This window comes from Pleurodeles waltl, chromosome 8 (assembly GCF_031143425.1).
Source record: "Pleurodeles waltl isolate 20211129_DDA chromosome 8, aPleWal1.hap1.20221129, whole genome shotgun sequence".
In the NCBI taxonomy this organism is placed as follows: Eukaryota; Metazoa; Chordata; class Amphibia; order Caudata; family Salamandridae; genus Pleurodeles; species Pleurodeles waltl.
Window position 1 is genome coordinate 1,389,975,874 of NC_090447.1, and position 23,043 is coordinate 1,389,998,916.

The 23,043-nt window shown below is 46.0% G+C and overlaps 1 protein-coding gene across 3 annotated transcripts in view; it reads right to left on the minus strand.

The window, feature by feature from the left end:
- Positions 1 to 23,043, minus strand: part of CEP295 (centrosomal protein 295) — a 541,368-nt gene that overhangs the window by 38,866 nt on the left and 479,459 nt on the right. For all 3 annotated transcript variants that reach the window (XM_069202438.1, XM_069202439.1, XM_069202440.1), the window contains one exon: positions 21,352 to 21,555. In XM_069202438.1, coding sequence (XP_069058539.1) covers positions 21,352 to 21,555 — 204 coding nt within the window. The remainder of the gene's footprint in view (positions 1 to 21,351; positions 21,556 to 23,043) is intronic.

Below are 23,043 nucleotides of genomic sequence, written 5' to 3' on the forward strand. Positions count from 1 at the left end.
CATAAGAGTTTTGTCCACCTAGAAGTCTGGAGGCATCTGTTAAAACTGTCCAAATGTATGAACAGATCGGCAGGTAGCTGCTCTCCAAATTTCACTAACAGGGAACGTGTAGAAGGGCCCTAGAAGTTGACTTTTCTTTTATAGCACTGGCCCTAGATTTCCATGGAGAGGGCTTTTTCAGAAGCATGTTACCATGTAAGAAACAAAATAAACTACTTATGGTTTTGAGAGTGCCTAGAATGTACAGATCTTACTGTAATTAACAACATTTTTCTATGATTTTCTATCCAAATTGTTTTAGCAAACCCCCCTGGGGGAGTGAGGAAGTAATTAAGGGTGCCCAAAAATAACTATTTCTATGAAAGAAACCTAAGGTTTTATGAAACTAAACATTACTGTTACTTCCACTTCTAGTTAGTGAAATTCACCTAGTACAACAATGTCACAAAATACAAAATTTATGGAAAGAGGTTTGGAAAAAGGATCTTTTTGCCTTGACAAAAAAATATTTAGCTCCCATGTAGGAAAAAGTGATCTACAAACCTGATTTTGACAGATGGGTCAGATGAGGTAATACCACATCTTTATCAATCAAACATTTATAGAGCCCTGCAAATCACCTGTGACGGTCTTGAGGTGCCCATGGCAAGCCACGGAATCAATAAATTGCTCCAGGAAACTTACTGTGAATATTTTTCACTTCAATGCATTAGATGCTGTGGGGGTATGAAGGGGGTAGGGAAGGGAGAGGGGTTGATTTGCCACTTTTATACCATGAAAGTGAGAGAAAATTTCAGGCTGCCATAATGAAACATCAGGTGGCCAAGCTAAAAGTTTTAAGATATCGGTGAAGGATTTTACCTTGGGTACTGGATAAGGAGACCAGCCCACACAGTCATGTTCTATGTAGAAGTCTGGCTAGAAACCCAAAGATGAAGCTTGTAGGTTACAGGTGTCCCAGGCCCACAAAGCTGGTGCAATACAAAAATTGGACAGCCAAGCCACTCACTTTAGACACTTGTTCCCTCAGGGGAACAACGGAAACCAGTCATCTTCATGGAGAGGAAAGAATTAGAGATTCCAAAAAAAAGTTAATTCTCAGTAACTTTGAGCTCCAGTCAGTGTTTTACTTTACAAAAAGGACTATTAGTAACAGAAAACAATGTAAACATGTTAAATTAAGAAAAACACCAAAAGCCAGAACATCCTCGACCCATTTGGACCCAAGTTACTTCATAGTTCCTGCATGCCAAGTTCTAAGGGTCAACATGGAACTATATAGCCCTGAGTATATGAAAAGGGGAGGCTAGGGTCACTTGAAGAGTTCGGGTCTTTCTGCAAAAAAAAAACCAGGGGTGTGTTTTATTTATTAAATAAGTACCCCCACCAATACAATGTACATACATGATGTGTCGCAAACAAGGTCATCTGCTACACAAGAGGAAGGGAGTGCAAGGATGGAACGTGGCCCCCTATCAGGATTATTATATGGCCAGACGGTCATGAGCCAATCCTCGCATCCAAATGGTATAACTAGGTTTCCAGGACCTTGGGGTCAGATTGACCAAGGCTGTACCAATGTTGTCACAGCCGAGGGTTAGTTGCATTTTACGTTTGTGATCCACAGTGATGTTGTTTTACAGAGCTGTCTTGTGGTCATTGATGGGGGCTGGTTGGGGCTAAACACATAGTGGGTAAGGAAATAGAGTGTAATGGGTCACAAATATCCCTGGGCCTATTTTCTGGAGAGATCACAGCATTGTATGCTTCTAGTAGCTCACTGCAGTAGGACAAAGCCCGTAGCCAGATCTTGGTTGTTGGGGTGCCAGTGCTGTCCCAGGTGCATGCAACATGTCTTTTGTACCAGGAACAATGGCATGGAGGTGAGTTTGTGCTTCACACAGGGAATATTACTTGTGCATCCCAATAGGGCCATTTTCGGGGACGGTGTCATGTCTGTGCCAGTCGTGCCTGATATAAGCTGGAAAGCTGTGAGCCAGCAGCTCACAATCTGCAGAAAAAGCCATGTTGTTTATAAAGTCTGGGGTTTCTAATTGAGGCATTAGAAGTGGGCATGTAATTTCCATTTATAAAGTTTAATGAGTGCATGGTATAAAACGTCAAAAGTATGAGCAGCCATTAAGGGGAACAGCCTTAAGAAGGCCACAACAGTATGTTTATTCATCATCAAATATAGACTCAAAACCCGCCTAGAAAACAACGCCCACGACTGCAAAGAACTTTTCAGCATCATAAAAGAACTCTCCAATCCAAACGCCACCGTCAACGACATCACCCCCTCCCAAGAACTATGCGACGCCCTAGCAACCGCCTTCCACCAAAAAATCACGGACATCCACGACAGCTTCAACTCCCCTCACACTCCGGACGCTCCTACCCCACCCACCCACCACGAACTCCACCCGCTCCAGCCGACTGACCTCCTGGACCAACATCAGCGACGACAAAACCCACAAGACCATTAACTCCATCCACTCCGGATCACCATCAGACCCCTGCCCACACCACATCTTCAACAAAGCAGACACAGCCATTGCACCACACCTACGGAAAGCCATCAACATCTCCTTCGAAACTGCAAGATTCCCGGACAGCTGGAAACACGCCGAAATCAACGTTATTTTCAAGAAACCAGAGGCGGACCCCAAGGACCTGAAGAACTTCCGGCCCATCTCTCTGCTCCCTTTCCCGGCGAAGGTCAACGAGAAAATCGTCAACACTCAGCTCACTCGGTACCTCGAAGACAACATCCTCGACCCCTCCCAGTCTGGCTTCAGATGCAACCACAGCACCGAAACCGCCCTCCTCGCTGCCTCAGACGACATCAGAAGCCATCTCGACAATGGAGAAACATCAGCCCTCATCCTCCCAGACCTTATCAGCCGCCTTTGACACCGTATGTCACCACACCCTAAAATCCGGCCTCCACGCAGCAGGAATCCAGGACCAGGCCCTCGAATGGACCGCATCCTTCCTCGCCTGCAGAACCCAAAGAGTCCGCCTCCCCCCCCTTACCAATCCAAAGCCTTCAACATCATCTGCGGCGTACCCCAGGGCTCATCCCTCAGCCCGACGCTGTTCAACATCTACATGGCCCCCCTCGCACAAGTGGCCCGTCAGCACAACCTCAACATCATCTCCTACGCCGACGACACCCAACTCATCCTCTCCCTCACCAAGGACCGCACACCACCAAAACCAACCTCCATGAGGGACTAAAAGCCATTGCCGACTGGATGAGAGACAGCCGGCTACAACTGAACTCGGACAAAAACAGAGGTCCTCATCCTTGGGCGCACCCCATCCGCCTGGGACAACTCATGGTGGCCGTCCATGCTGGGTCCCCCACGACACCCACCAACAGCGCACAAAACCTCGGCTTCACCCTTGCCTCCTCACTCCATGTCAAAGCAGGTCAGCGCCATCTCCTCCTCCTGCTACAACACCCTCCGCATGCTTCGCAGAGTTTCCAAATGGATCCCAACAGAAACAAGAAAAACAGTAACCCAGGCCCTCGTCAACAGCAGACTCGACTACGGCAACACCCTCTACAACGGTATCTCATCCAAACTCCTCCAACGCATCCAAAACGTCTCCGCCCGACTCATCCTCAACATCCCTCGCCACTGCCGCATCACCCCCCCACCTAAGAGACCTTCACTGGCTCCCCGTCAACAAGAGGATCACCTTCAAGCTCCTCACCCACGCACACAAGGCACTCCACAACACCGGACCATCATACCTGAACAACAGGCTTAGGGGATTATTACAACTTTGGAGGAGGTGTTAATCCGTCCCAAAAGTGACAGTAAAGTGATGGATATACCACCAGCCGTATTACGAGTCCATTATATCCTATGGAACTCGTAATGCGGCTGGTGGTATATCTGTCACTTTTGGGACGGAATAACACCTCCTCCAAAGTTGTAATAACCCCCTTAGCTTCTACACCCCCACCCGGCATCTCCGCTCCGCTAACCTCGCCCTCGCCTCCGTCCCCCGCATCCGACGCAAATCTTCCGGCAGCAGATCATTCTCGTACCTTGCCGCCAAGACCTGGAACACCCTCCCGTCGGATCTACGACAGACCCAGGACCTTCCTTCCTTCATAAAACTACTCAAGACTTGGCTCTTCGAGCAGTAGCAGCACCCTCACCCCCCCCCCCTCCACCCCCCCAGCGCCTTGAAACCCTCACGGGTATGTAACGTGCTTTACAAATTGAATTGATTGATTGACTCTTCCCAGGTTCCTCTCCCATAGTGATTTGGCTGTGGGTACCACTAGGGGGCCACTGACTGCATTTCTAAATTCAGCTTGGTTACCAATAATTTGTTGGACTGGGGTGGAGCAGAGTCGCCGATCTAGATGGAGATTGCTCCTGGAGAAAGGATGGATATTGAGCTTTGCACAAAGCAGAGGTATAGAAATCTTTCAAGGAGCAAGGAGTCTGCTTTACTAGTGGCCACCACAGCCTCGATGAAGTGGTCATTCGGAAAAAGGTCGCCCATAGATTTGATCCTCATTTTGTCAATCTTGGGAGAACAATGGTTTCGTTTGTGAGTAATGACAACGGGAAATGCATAAGGGATTGCCCAGGCGAGTACAGTAAGGGACTCCTGTGGTGCCTCTGAAGACCGTCCCAGGCTGCTTACTCACCACTCTGCTGAACTCAGTAGAATTATTGAAGATGTTTGCCTCCCCATGGAGATGGGATATGAAATATTGTGTTCGTTAGCCAAATTACTCATGTATGGGGTGTTTTGTTCTGCTCAGGTGGGGGGTGATCATCAGGGACTTAAGTGTTTTGAGAAAGTGCTGTGTGAGATATATTGGGATGTTGCAGAAGAAGCACAATAAATTGGGCAGTACCATCATTTTTATCAGGGCGATCCTGCCATGTAATGACATGGTGTAGGAAGTTGGCTCTGTATGTGCTATTTCAAAGTAAGGAATAGCATGCACAGAGTCCAAGGGTTCCCCTTAGAGGTACGATAGTGGCAAAAAGAGATAATACTAATGCTCTATTTTGTGGTAGTGTGGTCGAGCAGTAGGCTTATCAAAGGAGTAGTGTTAAGCATTTGTTGTACATACACACAGGCAATAAATGAGGAACACACACTCAGAGACAAATCCAGCCAATAGGTTTTGTTATAGAGAAATATCTTTTCTTAGTTTATTTTAAGAACCACAGGTTCAAATTCTACATGTAATATCTCATTTGAAAGGTATTGCAGGTAAGTACTTTAGGAACTTTGAATAATTACAGTAGCATATATACTTTTCACATAAAACACAAATAGCTGTTTTAAAAGTGGACACAGTGCAATTTTCACAGTTCCTGGGGGAGGTAAGTTATTGTTAGTTTTAGCAGGTAAGTAAATCACTTACAAGTCTCAGGTTTGGGTCCAAGGTAGCCCACCGTTGGGGGTTCAGAGCAACCCCAAAGTTACCACACCAGCAGCTCAGGGCCGGTCAGGTGCAGAGGTCAAAGAGGTGCCCAAAACACACAGGCTTCAATGGAGAGAAGGGGGGTGCCCCGGTTCCAGTCTGCCAGCAGGTAAGTACCCGCGTCTTCGGAGGGCAGACCAGGGGGGTTTTGTAGGGCACCGGGGGGAACACAGGTTAGCATAGAAAGTACACCCTCAGCAGCGCGGGGGCGGCCGGGTGCAGTGTGAAAACAAGCGTCGGGTTTCCTTTAGTTTTCAATGGGAGACCAAGAGGTCTCTTCAGCGATGCAGGCAGGCAAGTGGGGGGCTCCTCGGGGTAGCCACCACCTGGGCAAGGGAGAGGGCCTCCTGGGGGTCACTCCTGCACAGAAGTTCCGTTCCTTTAGGCGCTGGGGGCTGCGGGTGCAGGGTCTTTTCCAGCCGTCGGGAAATGGAGTTCAGACAGTCGCGGTCAGGGGGAGCCTGGGGATTCCCTCTGCAGGCGTCGCTGTGGGGGCTCAGGGGGGACAACTTTGGTTACTCACAGTCGTAGAGTCGCCGGAGGGTCCTCCCTGAGCTGTTTGTTCTCCACCAGTCGAGTCGGGGTCGCCGGGTGCAGTGTTGCAAGTCTCACGCTTCTTGCGGGGAGTTGCAGGGGTCTTTAAACCTGCTCCTTGTAACAAAGTTGCAGTTCTTTTGGAGCAGTGCCGCTGTCCTCGGGAGTTTCTTGTCTTCTTCGAAGCAGGGCAGTCCTCAGAGGACTCAGAGGTCGCTGGTCCCTTGGAAAGCGTCGCTGGAGCAGGGTTCTTTGGAAGGCAGGAGACAGGCCGGTGAGTCTGGGGCCAAGGCAGTTGGTGTCTTCTGTTCTTCCTCTGCAGGGGTTTTTCAGCTTAGCAGTCCTTCTTCTTGTAGTTGCAGGAATCTAAATTCTTAGGTTCAGGGGAGCCCTTAAATACTAAATTTAAGGGCGTGTTTAGGTCTGGGGGGGTTAGTAGCCAATGGCTACGAGCCCTGAGGGTGGGTACACCCTCTTTGTGCCTCCTTCCAAGGGGACGGGGTCACATCCCTAATCCTATTGGGGGAATCCTCCTTCTACAAGATGGAGGATTTCTAAAAGTCAGAGTCACCTCAGCTCAGGATACCTTAGGGGCTGTCCTGACTGGCCAGTGACTCCTCCTTGTTTTTCTCATAATCTCTCCTGGACTTGCCGCCAAAAGTGGGTGCTGGGTCCAGGAGGCGGGCATCTCCACTAGCTGGAGTGCCCTGGGGCATTGTAACACAAAGCTTGAGCCTTTGAAGCTCACTGCTAGGTGTTACAGTTCCTGCAGGGGGAGGTGTGAAGCACCTCCACCCAGAGCAGGCTTTGTTTCTGTCCTCAGAGAGCACAAAGGCTCTCACCGCATGGGGTCAGAAACTCGTCTCTCAGCAGCTTGCTGGCAGAGACCAGTCAGTCCTGCACTGAACAATTGGGTAAAATACAGGGGGTATCTCTAAGATGCCCTCTGTGTGCATTTTTTAATAAATCCAACACTGGCATCAGTGTGGGTTTATTATTCTGAGAAGTTTGATACCAAACTTCCCAGTATTCAGTGTAGCCATTATGGAGCTGTGGAGTTCGTTTTTGACAGACTCCCAGACCATATACTCTTATGGCTACCCTGCACTTACAATGTCTAAGGTTTTGCTTAGACACTGTAGGGGCATAGTGCTCATGCACTGGTGCCCTCACCTATGGTATAGTGCACCCTGCCTTAGGGCTGTAAGGCCTACTAGAGGGGTGACTTATCTATACTGCATAGGCAGTGTGAGGTTGGCATGGCACCCTGAGGGGAGTGCCATGTCGACTTACTCGTTTTGTTCTCATCAGCACACACAAGCTGGCAAGCAGTGTGTCTGTGCTGAGTGAGGGGTCCCCAGGGTGGCCTAAGATATGCTGCATCCCTTAGAGACCTTCCCTGGCATCAGGGCCCTTGGTACCAGGGGTACCAGTTACAAGGGACTTACCTGGATGCCAGGGTGTGCCAATTATGGAATCAAAAGTACATTTTAGGTGAAAGAACACTGGTGCTGGGGCCGGGTTAGCAGGGTCCCAGCACACTTCTCAGTCAAGTCAGCATCAGTATCAGGCAAAAAGTGGGGGGTAACTGCAACAGGGAGCCATTTCTTTACACATGGCGAGCCAGATTTATTTGTGAATCTAATCTTTGTCATGACGGTACGGAGATGTCCTGCAATCACGTTGTCTTGATTGACCCAGATATCTAACAGATGCCTGACACCAGAGCAAAGGGAAATCCAACTGTTGGATTTGCATTGCGGGTTAAAGCGGGAATGTGGTAGATCTGTTCCAGTTTACCGAAATGCCCAAGAAAGCCTTAAATATTGTGAATTCAAGCAATACAGAGGTAAGGTTTTGGGTCGAGTTACACAGATGTGGTGTAATATGATCTGTATATAATGACACAATTAAGTTAAAGGAGAAAAAGCAAGGCCCTTATGTCCATGCAGCTGGTGAACTGTGCACCCCAAGGGCTCAGACGCTAAAGCACACAATATGGGAGGCATAAGGCAACCCTGATGGGTACCTCGCTATTTGGCACCCATTGAGGTGCACTCTTGGTGGTAATGATGGTGTTTAGTAGCCATACGAGTTTAATTGAGCAGGGAGAAAATACCATGCGTGCCAGCACAGCAAATAAATATAACCATTCTAGGGAGTTGAATGGTTTTGTGACATCCAGAAAGACTGCCATGCCTTGTGGTCTGGTTCTAGGTGATAAATGAGAGCAAATAGTGTTAGCATATTATGTGCTGTTGATCTGCCCAGTACAAGTCCTGCCTGTGTATGAAGTCTGCATCTGGGGTTCCTCATCGAAAGTATCAGGAGTGGGCACAAAATTTCCATTTATAGAGTTTAAGGGGTGCGTGGTATGTGTGGTGTAAAAACATGAAATGTAGGAGTCGAAGGCAGCCATTAGGGGAAAGAGCCCTAAGATGGCTACAACATTATCTCCACTCATGATCAAATATGGACTCGCCAAGGTCCCCCTCCCATTGAGATTTGGTGCTGGGTACCACTAGGAGGCCTGTGACTGCAGTTCTAAATTCAGCTTGGTTACCAGTCATTTGTTGGACTGTGCAGTAAGGAGCAGGGTTAGCGGTCTAGATAGAATTGGCTCCTGGGGAAAGGATGAATATTGCGCTTTGCACAACACCCTAAAGATGAGATACAGAAATGTGTCAAGGATCTAGGAGTCTGCTCTAGTAGTGAACAGGTCAGAGAAGAGTACGAGCAGTCTGTTTGCCACTATCTAGGCAAAGATCTTTGCATCAGTGTTCACAATTGAAAGTGGTCAAAAGGCATCAGTGCGGATGAGCAACTTTCAGGTTTTGAAGAGTCATTAGTATAGCCTCCTTGAAGGAGGCAGGGAGAGTGTCCTGTTATAGGGGCCTATTCTACAGGGCTTCTTCAAATACTTGCTGGAGTCAGGAAGCCAGCAATGAGGCAAAGGCTTTATACAACAATGATGGAAATCCATTGTTACCCGGGGTTTTACAAGTCGGAAGGCCCAAGATTTGTGTTGTAATCTCATCTAATTTGATGGGTTCTGATATAAGCGGTCTGTGAGGCCTCTGAATCAACACTAGAGCTATGAGGTCCAGATACTCATCATACTAGTCTTGGGATCTGGATGTTCAAGGTGTGTATAAACTAAAGTAATGGTTTGCATACTCGGCCAGAATTGCATCTGAGTCATATGTCACTCGAGTCCCCTTCTAGTTGCATTATCAGGTGGGCTGAATATAATTGGCGTGTCAGTGTCAGGGTCCTACTTGGTTCATCTGCTCACCACATGATCTAGCTATGGCATAGTTAAGCAGGTGCCTGACTTCCTGCTCAGCCTCTTCCTTAAAGTGCAACATGTTGGTCCAAGTGTCCACCAGGGTTTGGGTGGAGGGGGAGGCCACATACTGTTGTTCCAGCGATTGGCGGTCTCTCTCCAGCCTGTCCAGTCTGTCCTGATGAGCCCACCAGAGACCATGCAGCAAGAAGGTAGGCAGTTTGAATACTTCTTATCTAGTGGTTTCTAATTTTAACTTGCTTGTTTTTTAAATTTGAATTTGTTGGTACTGGGTTTGGAAGGGTGGTGGGACTCATTTTTAGGTCGAGTGTGCAAGCGCTCTGGCTTGTAATTTGTGACCCATCACATTTCACTTGTTTATGGGTTGCCTTTCAAAAATCTTTTGTTATAATTGGTATATGCTTTACGTTTGTCCCTCCTTTGGGCAGTTTTGTTACCGCCTTGGCCATCGACCCTGTTACATGGATAATTACACGTTTCTCGATACGTTTGATTGCAATCAAACTTTTTAACTTTTGTGTGTCTCCTTCGCGCTCATGCTCATTGCGGCCACGGCACTTTGAATCGGCTTGTTTATGTCAACTGTTTTACTTTTCATGTTCAATTTATGTGTCAAGAAAAGTCCAGTTAGGAATTTACAACACTAACTCTATACTAACTCTAACTCTATACTATACTATACTATACTATACTATACTATACTTTAACTCGAGGAAACGCGAGACCCACTGCATTGCAAATGCTTGTTACTTTGGTGATCTTTTTTAAACGCCATTTTAGGGGTGGTGCACTCTAGTGGTTGGATACTGGGCAAGGCTACTAGAACTCCCTTGCATATTTAATGCTGGGATCAGTGAAGACCCACAGCGGATGTACATGCTGCTTGCGCAAATCCTGTCTGCAACCATGAGTGACTGGAACGTGGCCAGCACCAGCGATGTTGCTCTTTTTTTCAGCTAAATCTTGGAGGTTAACCTATGGGTATGAGACCCTGATCGCCCTTTGCCCGCCCTGCTGTGGTGATTTATGGCTTCTCACCCATGAGGTCGGCGTGACTCGGCAATGCACTAAGTGCAACTTTATATTTCAAATCAGGACATGACCTCCTGAGTTAGTTCAAAGGGCACCCAATTTGACGTTCTCTCAGTAACTTGCCATGGAGCCTAATAAAGGGAGACCTGAGCCAAGAGCTTGTTTAATTAACGCCAGATCCCTACCCAAACATAAATTCGAGATTTGGTACGTTACATGACAGTGTTTGGCATGTTGTATTTCTAACTGAAATGTGGCTAACGCCAATTCTGGCCCTGATATTGCCTTGGCAACAGCTATGAGCTACTGTATCTCCCATCTGGATGAGGTGGGAGGGACCGTGTGGGGGACTGCTATAATTTATCAGTCAAAATGTATGCGCTCCATTACAAAATTAAAGGGCCTGGAATTAGCGGTGTGATTTGTCTTTTCTCTTAAAATGTCTGACAACTTCTCTCTTTTGGGTGTGCTGATTTACCATCCCCTAAATCGTCTCCTAAGTTTCTTAAAGTGTTTGAAAACGCAATTGCTCCTTTGTATTTATAGTACTCCAATTTTACAATGCTGGGGGCTGTTAAAGGAAGAGCTTGCAGACTTAAATTTAGCACAGGTGGTCAAAGGTCCCATTCATAAAGGTGGGCATACTCTTGATCTGATTTTTCTAAGCATCGTTCTCTTGTTACCGGACACCCCCCCCCACCAATTATATGGGCTGATCATTTTGTAGTTCCCTTCCATCTGGTCTGTTCTAGTGCACTGATCAATACAGCTAGGACAAATTGTGATAAACATGTCTGAGGTAATCGATGAAGCAGTCAATTAATTTCATTCACCCCTATTGCAAGGTATCAACAATCTTGCACTCCTTAAAAAAGGCACAAGAAAGAGAAAGACGCCTTCGGCGGCATTGTTCTCTCCCAGTCTGAAGGCGGAAAAAAAAGATGTAAACATCTTGAAAGAAAATGGCAGCTGAATTATGACACTGAAAATAAGCAGGTCTATAAAGCTGCTATTAAGCAGTTCCACAAAAACCTTTTAAAATGCCAAAATAGATCAATTTGCCAAACAAATGGCTGCCTCTGAGAATGCGCCAAGAACTATCTTTAAAATTGTTCTGACATTTCTGAATCCAGTGGCAAATAAACAGATTATTCCCGTCTCTCAGCTGCTGGCCAATGAATTTTCAAAACATTTTCATGATAGAGAAGAAAAATTTGACTCCAACTTTCAGAGGGCTCATATTGCCTCCTCTTTAAGGTTGAACCCTGGCCTTAGGTTTGACAAAGAGGGATCCATGCTAGTGTCTTTTGAGAGGTTCACGTTTGTGGAGTCTGAATTAATTATACAAAAAGTAAAATCCGCCGCCCCGCCACCCCCCCCCCGATTTTTGCCCGTCTCATATCTGGACTAGCTGCCTCCATTAAACTGCAGATTAATACCCTCTTCAATTTATCTCTGGAATTGGGCACTGTGACAACAGCCTGGTAAAAGGCACTGACAGTGCCTCTTTTAGGAGGAACACCGACCCCCCCTAATTCTGACCAACTATAGGCCTATCTCTTAACTCGATGAGTTGTGAAAAATGCTGGAAACCCTGTAAAAAGTCCAGATCTTGAGCCACACTGAAATCTTTAACATTCTCCACACATTGCAATCCAGCTTCTGCTCTGGTTTTAGTACAAAGTAGGACTTTTGGAGGTCACCAAGTATATTAGATGTAATTTGGACCAGGGAAGAAAAACTGTGGTCATATTATTAGATTTAGCCACCTCATTTGATACTGTGTCCTATGAAATACTCCTGTAGAGACTTAAGAGCCTTAAGAAGGCTGGGATAGTGGGCACTGCCTAGAATTGTCTCCAATCCTATCTCTCAGACAGGCATCAAGTGGTCTTTTTGTCACAGTTCACCTCACGGTTCAGAGAAATGTTCTGTAGGGGTCATCGGGGCTCAGTGTTAAGCCCAAAGTTGTTCAACATCTACATTATCCCACTAGTGCCTATTGTTTAATGCTGGGGTTTTAACATTGTTATTTACACAGATGACAAGCAACTTTTCCTTTCGATCAAAACTTAGAACACAAGTGGTTCTAAAGGGGGAAGTGCAGCCCTTGCATACCCAAAGTGCATAAAGCCAGACCATTCTTCCTGGGATCTTGCCTCTGTAATTCTCTACCAGATCATCTTTGTTTTGCCCCCAAGGAAAGTTTGTTCAAGGCTCACTTCAAGACCATTTTGTTTCATAAGATGTGATCTAGTTCTGCTTTTTCTGTCGTACAGTGCCAGGACACATCTTGGAAAGCAGCTGCTGAGCACCATATTCTTCATTTTCAATCATTCATGTTGAAGTGTAATATTATATATATATATATATATATATATATATATATATATATATATATATATATATATATATATATATATATATATATATTCCATATGTATGCCTTAAATGTGTCCCACAAGAGACGAGGAGACTGGAAAAAGGAATCATTGGTTTAAAAACAAAGTTCAAGATTTCCATTTGTACCTCCCCCCCCCCCCGAAGTTTCATCCACCAGCGCTAACGTTGAAAGGAGCCAAGTGAAAGCACAATACTTAGATGTGGATATTTTAATTACTAGTTTAAGAGGTGAGTTGTCTGAGTATGAATGTGGGAGCTGCTCAATATGTTTTGCTCAACCACTAATACCCCGGGCACCTATCCAGTTGTTGATTCTAGCCCATGACACATGCTCAGTTAGAGATGTGCTTGTCTTCTCTTACGTTAGGGAATCGATGCTTCAAAGGTCGACCAGAATGTACATATATAATATGTTATGGAGCGCTGTCAAAGTGAGTGGCATGTGTGTGTCTCCGCATGTGAGTTATCTAGATGTTTGTCCTGCACAAAGTTAAAGTCACCTCTCCATAAAATGGAACTTGGTAAAAGGGCTTTGCATTTCTGCCAAATGTGCCTAAAGAATTTCAGACATCTGTTCTGTCCTATATGTGTTGAGCAGTGTTATGTGCCTCCTGCCTAGCCTGGAATGCAGAAGGTTGTATTCTACCCAACATGATGTTTTCTTGAAATATTAGGGTACAAAGTAGCCCACACCAACCAAGGGTGGCTTTTCTATGTCCATATGCAGAGTAATTTGCCAGTGAGCTGTGACAACTCCAACTTGAGGAAAATACAGGGGTTTTCAGAGTGCCAAGGTGCGTCTTCTGTAGGCAGGCCACATCAATCTTAGGGTGATCTAAATAGGCAAGTATTTGTCTGGCTTTGAGCACGGTATTCAGTCCACGCACATTCCATGTTAAAAAAACTAACAGACATGACTTCGTTATGGTGCGGCGTCATGCCTGGTGACAAGGACAACATGGAAATGCAATGATAGTGTCTTCCAGAAAGGATATGAATCTAGCCGACCACTGTCAGAAAAAGTCTGCCAACAAGATATTGCGACTATATTGGTAATTTTACATGCTAATGGTACAACTGCATTAATCACTCACTCACCAACTACTCTAGCCACCTCAAACTAGCCAGTGAATATGCCCTCTCTAACTAATGTCAGTGTAAAAATATAATGCCCACAATCAACATCTTTAGATGTCTCCTATCTAGGGTTCACCTCCAAAGGGAGTCCAGAGTGGTGGTCTTTCAAAACCTCCAGTGTGGAGGTGCGTGGAATGATTGTGGGCATAGGATTGGGGTGACAATCCAATGCCACGTACAAGGAAACACGAGGAGTAGCCTCCCTGGGCCCCCATGTGCCATGGTTTGCAGAGGAAGGCTCCCTAGGACTCATGTTTCTGCACATGCCGTCTCTGCATGTACAGCCTGGTCAGCGGGACCATCGGTCCTGGCTTTGTTGGCACCCACCATGTTTATATGCAGGGATCTTCACTCACAGTGCAGAGTGGATATGTTGATTCACATATGGTCATCTAAGTTGCAATACTGTGAACTCCACATCACTCAGGATTGTATCAGAAGACCCCCAACCTTTGTGTTAATGTTGCCTTAATTTCAGACAGATATTTCTTTGCAAATGGGGAAGCCATCTGAACTTTGTGAAAATGGCCCTGAAAAATGTCCAACAACTCATAGGAGGGCTAGAGATGGCAGAAACAATGTTGACCCCTCTATAAACACTGAGTTGAAGTTTTACAACCCCATTTTTTTCTTTTAATCTATTCCTTAGGGACACTACTTAAGAAATTACCAGTCAGCTGACTAGGAGGTAGTTTTAACTCATATAGAGTTGTGCTTGCACTCTGCACCTCTCACCCATACCTCTCAACCACACCTTTTATCTCACAGTAGGTTCCCAATCCTGAAACTCCATCCAGAGCACCTTCTACTTGAAAGTAGTAACCCAAAGGAGTGATCTGAGAAGGAACCCTTTGACGACGCATGCCACCTTTCTGGTGGCGAGGGCTTTCATCCTCTAAACAAAACGTTGTCAACATCTGAGAGACTGAGTACTAATTACACACCCTCCCAATGTGTTGAGATCATGTGCAGCTTTTGTTTTGTGATAATGAGTAACTGCAAACTAGGTCTTTAAACCTTTAAACCTTTAAACCCCCCCCCCCCCCCCCTCAACTCCCTTGGTGGTTGAGGCAATATAGGCAAGGCTACTGGTATTAAGGCAGAACTTTGAGGTATCAGGCTGGCACCCAAAAAATACACTCAATAAAAAGTGTTGGCCCTAAAATAAAAGTGGTGACACCTAAAAGCACCTAAACAAGGGCTTCACCCATCGAAAAAGGCATCCTGGAGATGTCAAAGGTGACCGAGTGTCCTGTCACCAGTCTAGTTTTAGTGTCTCTCCTGGGGCACAGTCCAGTTTACTGGTGCTGACAGAGCAGTTAAGGGCCCAGATGCTCTCTTTTGAGTTGGAGACAATTAACAGATTCTAAGCCTATCCTCATTATATTTTGCGACAGAGACATTCCCATAGCTGTGTGTATTTCTGGATCAACCAGGTTGGTTGATCTTTTTTCCCCTTGGCAGCTCAGTTGGGGCAACTAATTGGCTTCTAGGCTGTTTGAGATGGCCTTGTGACAGTCCTTCCAGACAGCTGTTTTGAGACTGTCCTTGAAAGTTAGATCACTTCCTTGAAATCTGGACTTGGCAGGTGCAGTAAAGCTCCTTGGCAAAGGTTGTCCTCCTTTTCGCAAGTCACTGCAACAGGGAAACACTATAGGCTATCACATATTTAGGACTGTTAGTAATGGGGTTTCTGGTTGGCTAGGGTTTGCACCTAAGCCAGGCAGAACCCACCCATTCTAGTCAGGGCAAGGGAGTTGCATGTTCAAGATAACCCCTGTTCACCCCCTTGGTAGCTTGGCACCAACAGTCAGGACTAACCCGGAGGCAATGTGTAAAGCGTTTGCACAACACGCACAACTCACGTGACGCAATATATACTCCACAAAGTAAACACAGCACGGAGTTATGTAATAAAAAAAAATAAAAAAACTGTATTGCACAAAACATAATTAGACCAAACATTATGTGTCAGTAATACCCTGCTACCTTAGCAGTTGTCAGAATGTCACACAAGTTACTAATACTCTGCAAGAATAAGCAGTAGTCACATTAGAACACATAAGTACTCAGGATTGTGCAACATAAGCAGTAGTCAGGAATCACATTATAAAAGAAATGCACTTGTCAAACACATCATAAATATCCATATAAGGAACATTAGAGAACATATGGCAGGTCATGGAAACATATTAGTATGCTATGCGCATAAAAGGAACACCCACACATATATGTAGTACATCATAAAATAAGCAGGTTACCATATCACCCCCCCAATGTCCATCTAAGAATCATAGGAACAGATACATCCAAAAAGTACCTGGATTATGATGCAAGGGCACTCCTGGTGCCAAGAGGACAACCAAGGGGGCCCCTGGCACTCCAATGCGCAAAACGGTGGCCTCGCGATGATTTGAGGGGAGGGGGATGGCACACAACCGCCCCTTCTTTAATATCGGGCCCGCGATCTCAGGCCCACCTCCCCACCCTCTCCCTCTCCCCCCCCCCCCCAGGCCTCCACTGGCCCTCCAGCCAGGTGGGGGGCCAAAACACTTCCAAAAACGACTAGTGGGGCCAAAGGAGGAGACCTACGGTGCAGAGGGCCTCCGATGAGGCTTCCTTCTTCGCCCGTCTCTGTAGAAGTGAGCAGGCACCGAAGCGGGTGCCTGCTTGTGCCCCAGGGGGGCTCCTTGGAGCGTGCTTCGCCCCGGGGGCACGATAAGAGCACGCTCGCTCCATTCCTTTCTTCTAGTGATGCCCTGGGGGCACCGGGGCCAGCGCAACTCCGGCGCGCTTTTAAACAAATCCGGGTGCTTTTCAGAGCGCACGGGGCATTCCTCCAGCCCGGGTCATGGCTGTGATTTCTTGATTCAACAATGGGCTTTATCAAGTGCAAAGGCCACCACGAAGAAGCGATTTGAATGGCAAAAATGAACCGGCAAAGGAGCGCTTTCTATGCGCTTCAAGACAAGTTTGTCAAAACGCTCTCCAGGTGCTATGATAAAAGGAAGCTCTCCTCGAGCTTTAAGTAGTTGCAGGGGTCAGGGGCCACGTCACCCTGCCCCTGGGAGACAACAGTCAGAGAAAAAGGAGCACAAGTGGTAGGGCCCAGCAGCAGGCCAGCGCAAGGGGGATGCAGGAAGGTGTCAGTCTCTCCTAATGACCTAGCATGTCACAGGTCAGCACAGCAGCAGCAGTCCATGGCGGTTCCTGGTGAGTACCTCCAGCATTATGTGTTAAGTTCCAAATAAGTTCCAAAGTGTCACCAAATTGTGGGGAAAATTCCCCTGTACTTATACTCAGTTTAACAGTGTTTCACAAAGAGAGAGAGAGGAGGTTCCAACCAGTTACAACTGGTTCTGGGAGTGCCCCCACTCTCCTCGAGCACACGCTCCAAACATCAGTTGAGGGTAAACTACCCTATTGTGTGAGGCCAGGGCAGAGCCTTTACAAATGCAGGTGTGCCCGCCTCACCCTTCTTTCAGCCCAGGAACACTATTCAGTATGCAGATGCACCTCTGTGACACCTCCACCCTCCCAGTGTACAGGCTGTCTGAAAAGTATGCACAAAGCCCAAGTGTCACTCTGCCCAGACGTGGATTGGAGTCAAGCTGTAAAACACCAGAGTCATATGCACAGAGAAATGCTCACTTTCTAGAAGTGGCATTTCTGTAATAGTAATAAAAAATCCACTTACACCAGTAAGCAGCATTTCTCATCACCATTACAACCATACCAAACATGCCTATGCTACCCCTCATAAATCAGACAATACCCCCTACACATAAGGCAGGACATTTCCAATGCAATCTTATGAGAAGGCAGCACTCACAGCAGTAAGAAACCAAACAGGCTGTGTGTCACTACCAGGACAGGCCACGCTACTAGGCACATGTCCTGCCTTCTACATACATAGCACCCTGCCCATAGGGTTAGCTAGGGCATACCTTGGGGATGACTTACATGTAGTAAAAAGGGGAGTTTTGGGCCTGGCAAGTAAATTTAGATGCCAGGTCCCTGTGGCAGAAAACTGTGCACACAGGCCCTGTGCGCTAGCAGGCCTGAGACAGGTTTGAAAGGCTACTTCAGTGGGTGGCGCAAGCAGCGCTGCAGGCTCACTAGTAGATTTTAATTGACAGGCCCTGGGTATAGGGATACCACTTTACAAGGGACTTATAGGTAAATTAAATATGCCAATTAGGTATAAGCCAATCATACCAAGTTTACAACGGAAAGCGCATGCGCTTTAGCTCTGATTAGCAGGGGTGAAGTGCTCAGTCATAAAGTCAGCCAACAAGGGTCAGACAAATAAGGAGGAAAAAAGCAAAAGTTTGGGGAATGACACTGTAAAAGGGCCAGGTCCAACAAGGACCATTAAGGAAGGAAAATGACAACCCAGCTACACCTCCAGTTCAGGTCCATTATATTCTATCCTCATAGAAGTGTTAAAGCCCCCTTAGTCTCTTGTGGATGAAAATGAAACATGGGGGCTTGGCAGGCTCTACATCTATTCCTGTGGCGGTTAGGGCAGATTGTCAGACTCAACCAGGAGGAGCATCCTACTAACGGTCATTTTCACAGGCTTTCAGCCCAGTGTCCACAATGAGGTCTGTTCCAACTGGCTTAAGTACAGAGCGCATTAGCCTCCACCTGGATACTTTCTGGTTCCATTGCTATGGGAGGTTGCCACAGCACAGGAAATACGGGATGGGCGAGTTTCACCCCAAGCAGGAAAATCATGCTTGTGTGAAATCCACACAGTTAGGAACTCGGCTGAGAGCTCCCCCAACAACCAGGTATGTAGGTTTCAGTGACATTGACAGGAAGAATGTACCTGCAGGTGGGGAGCTCAAAGGTGGATATCACCAACAAAACATAAAGGAGAAATGCACTGCATATTTCATTTTGGTGTGGAGGATCACTGAAGAGTGTCATAGTGGTGCAAATGAATGTAACAATGTAAGTAGGGCCTACATTTAGTCATCCTCAAATATAACCCTCATTAAGAAAGGTCTTATTAGTGTTGGAGATAAACAATATAGCGTGCTCACAGTCGCAGTCATACATCAGGCTTTAGCTTTGGGTAATATGCTTATTAGTCTGTTCGTAACCCATCAGCCTAGTCATGGCATTTCTTTATTTACTTTTGTATACTAATCCACAATCAAAGTTCTTAGTAAACAGAATCCTACCCGGGGGTAGTTTAAAACCTCTCCAGACACTTTTCTGGACAGCCTAGCCTCCTAAGGAGACAATGGGCCTCATTAAAACATTGGCGGGCAGCAAGCGCAGCCCGGCAAGTTGTAACCGCCGTGCGGCCGCACTCCCGCAGTGCCCATTTCGACGTCCCCGCTGGGCCAGCGGGCGGAAACCGAGTTTCCCCCCACCAGCCCAGCAGGGATGTGGGCCACAACATGGGAGTCGGCGCCAAATGGAGCCGGCGGTGTTGCGGCCACGCGACGGGTGCAGTTGCACCCGTCGCGCTTTTCACTGTCTGCATAGCAGACACTGAAAAGCCGCATGGGCCCCCAGGGGCCCCACGACTCCCCGTACCGCCAGCCTTTTCCTGGTTAAAACCGCCAGGAAAAGGCTGGCGGTCGGGGACTCGTAATCCCCTGGGCAGCGCAGATTACTACCGCCGGGCCATTGTGGCGGGAAACCGCCAGCCCCGGCGGTGCGCCCGTGGCGGAATGATCCAGGAAGCACCACCAGCCTGTTGGCGGTGCTTCCGTCATTTTAGCCCTGGCAGTCATGTACCGCCAGGGTCAAAATGACCCCCAATGTCATTTACACTATTGATGCTCTAAGTTCCTTTAAAATGAAGAATATTTCCTCAAAAAAAAAATCTTAAACTTCGTTTAGCCTTGCCCACTGCAGACTCATCCCACTCTGCCCATGGCTGCCAAAATTATTTAAAACCATGTTGCTGACCAACCTAGAACTTCTGAAGTCTCATAACTTTCTGGATGATGTCCAGGCTGGTTACTGACCTCACTGTAAAAAGGAGTCTGTCTTAGTACCCTTCAATGATGATATTCAGGTAGTCAAAAGATGGCAGATGTGTCAGTTAAGTGATTCTCCTACATAAGTGGCAGGTGACACCTTCGACCACGGATTCTTCAGCAGACTCCATAGAAACAGCATCAGCGACGGCCATGACTGGATGACGACCTTTTCATCTGACCATTCTCAGAGTCTCCTTGTTCTATTTTACCATTACTATCAAAACAATCTCCTCTGGGGGTTTAGGGAGTCCCTCTCTATCTCATTATCTTTTTAAACTATATGCTGATCTTCTGGCAAAAACCAAATATGCCCATCTGTACATTTTCATGTATACTGAGAACACGTTGATCCTTTTCGTTATTAACAGAGTGGGGAGCATGGGTGTCTTCTAACTTTGCAAGAGGGTGGTTAATGGCAGAACAAATGAAATACTGTTTGTGGGGGCAGCAAATCACGCTCTGGATATAACTTTTAGGGAATCTGTGATATAACCATTCAAAACTGTTAAAAATGTGATCTTTATTTTCAACCTCCATTTACAGTTGCCCTCCGAAATCAAAGTGGTAATCTCGGTCTTATATATACCACTTGAATTGTCAAGAAAATCATGACCTGCCTATCTGATGAATGCTGAAAAAGGCCAACTGCTTCTAACTTTGGCTTCAGGCATGGGTTCTGTAACTTCCTTTAAGTGTCCACTCCAAAAAGCCTAATTCAATGTCTTCTTGAGATTCAGAACATAGCAGCACGGATTGTGCCCAGTGCTCTACAATCTGCTGCGTCACTACTGGACTGCTGGCTCTGAATTTTATCTTGGAGGGAAGAATCTGCCTAGTTTTCTATTGAACCCATTTAGCGCATTTTGGTTTGCTCCCTCTGGCCTTGAAGATATGGTTCTCTCCAAACTATCTTTGCTTGCTATCTGGACTCTTGCAAACCTCATACATCATTTATGTTCTCAAATTGGGAGACAGCTCCTTATCAATTTCAGTCCTCACTCTTTGAAAACACTCTACCCCTCTCCAACAATAATCCATGAACAATTCCTTTTTTGTAATGCTTTAAAATTCAGGCCACGGTCTTAATTTCTGTCTTAGTCCTATGGGTTCAGTAGATCACTGCCATGTCTCTTACTGTGATGAAACACAACATGGCACATTCATGCTTTGAAAATGATTATGAACATAAATGACTCCACAGAAATGGATTAGGCATGTCTCAAGCCTTGAATGGTTAAATTTGCCAAAGGCCTAAAGAAATTTCAGTGTAACCGTAGTGAAAAGCATAGACTATGTTATTTGATTTAAGTATTTATTATACTAAATGGTCACCTCCACAACACAACATGACCCTTCGAATTGCTGTCAATCTATTGGAGTACTTTCTTCCTTGATTCCAGATCTCTTCTGCCCATGGTCTCATCTGATGCTTTTACCCTTCGTAAATGTATTTATAAGCTTACCAGAGTGAAGAGGCAGTTCAGTTTGCAAAGCCGGTTGTGGGGACTTTTTTCGGTATAGAGCAGTTTGTACAGGTTTCTTGGAATGTCTAGGCTTCATTTTTATTTCTTCAATTCTTTTAGAAGATTGCTCAATGAAATCTTGCTTTTTCTTAAGAAACGCCTTTTGCAAATTTTCAGGTGATGATGTAATGGAAAGATGCATTACTGAAAGAGAAAAGTTGTAAAAATTTAGGCAGCCTACAGATAAAGCGAGATAGATAAAGCAGTCAAATTATCTGTCTGCGATAACGGTATCTTCACAAGAAAGTAAATATTTAAGCGCACAGTTCAATTCGAGCAAGAACTAAAGAAGACTCTGTAGTAGGGTGCTACCAAGATACTCCCACTCTGATCAACAACTGTCTACAAGAAAGCATCCATTTAAGAAAAATATTTCTGGAAGTCTGGGAGATTATCAGAGCCATAGAAAAGTGGATTATTATTTGGGATGGACATATATACACACCTCAAAGAATATAGTCACTTCCTGCAAGATGTCACACAAATGAAATAAAATAAACGTGCTCAGTCCCAGGTAATGTGATACAAAGTGGTCAAGATTAAATCAAAGGCAATGTGTAAAGTATGTAAGCAGTGCATACACAGTAGAAATTGTCACACAAAACATAAAACCAACCAATTGTAATATAAAGAGAAAAATGTATGAGTAAAATGAGAAGAAAAACATCAAAAATCCGATAAGAGGAACCAGAGATACAATTTTTTAAAGATGTGGACTGGGAACCAGGTGTGATTTGAGACCAACATTGATGGAGCCATGGCCAGATACAACAAGTGGATTGGTCTGGATAAAGTCTGGGAGTCAAAAAATGTTTGAAAATGTTTCAAAGTCCCAAAAGCAGAAACAGACATTGTCAGTTTTTGAGGATAAAAATCCTCCTTTTGTTAGCTGCTAGTGAAATTGTAGCCACTGCTGTGGACTTGAAGACCGGAGACTAGAAACTGTTTGGTTCCAATAGCGCTTTGGAGATTCATGGCTGAAAATCTTCTCAAGTCCCAATTCAGAATGGGACTCAGTGGTTTTTCAGAGCTGCTTGGAACCTTGAACAACAACATCCTCCCCAGCTCCCACCAATGCTCCCACCCACTGGTCTGCCTTCAGCTGCTCATCCAACCACACCTCAGTGTCACACTGTGCCTAATGCCGGAGGCACCTCACAGTCTCTGGTTTTGGCAGCAAATAGTTTCTATCATTAGTTGCTATCCCCACATGCTGGATCGCCGCCATCTTACTACACGCAGGACCACATGGCCCATTTTCTCTGCATGGCTGCTGCCAGGTCATAGATTGCCAGAAACCCTCCAAAGAGGGCACTCGTCTGGTTCCTCAGTCACCTATTTTCCACCCCACCTCAGGCCATCCACAGTACAGCCCTGAAGCAAGATCCATTCCAGAGATTGGGCAAAAAGCCGTCATCTGCACCCACAAGCCTTCTATTTTGCACACTTTGAGGTCCTATTCAACAGTCTGTACTTGTCCCGCTATTCTTAATCCGATCACTGACATTTATTGTAGCAGTATTCGCTTCGAATGTGTCAATATTTATTTCCAATCAAGAACTGATAGGTACAGACATTAAGCTTTCGCCTAATAACTGTGGAGTTAGAAACATACTATCTCTATACCAATAA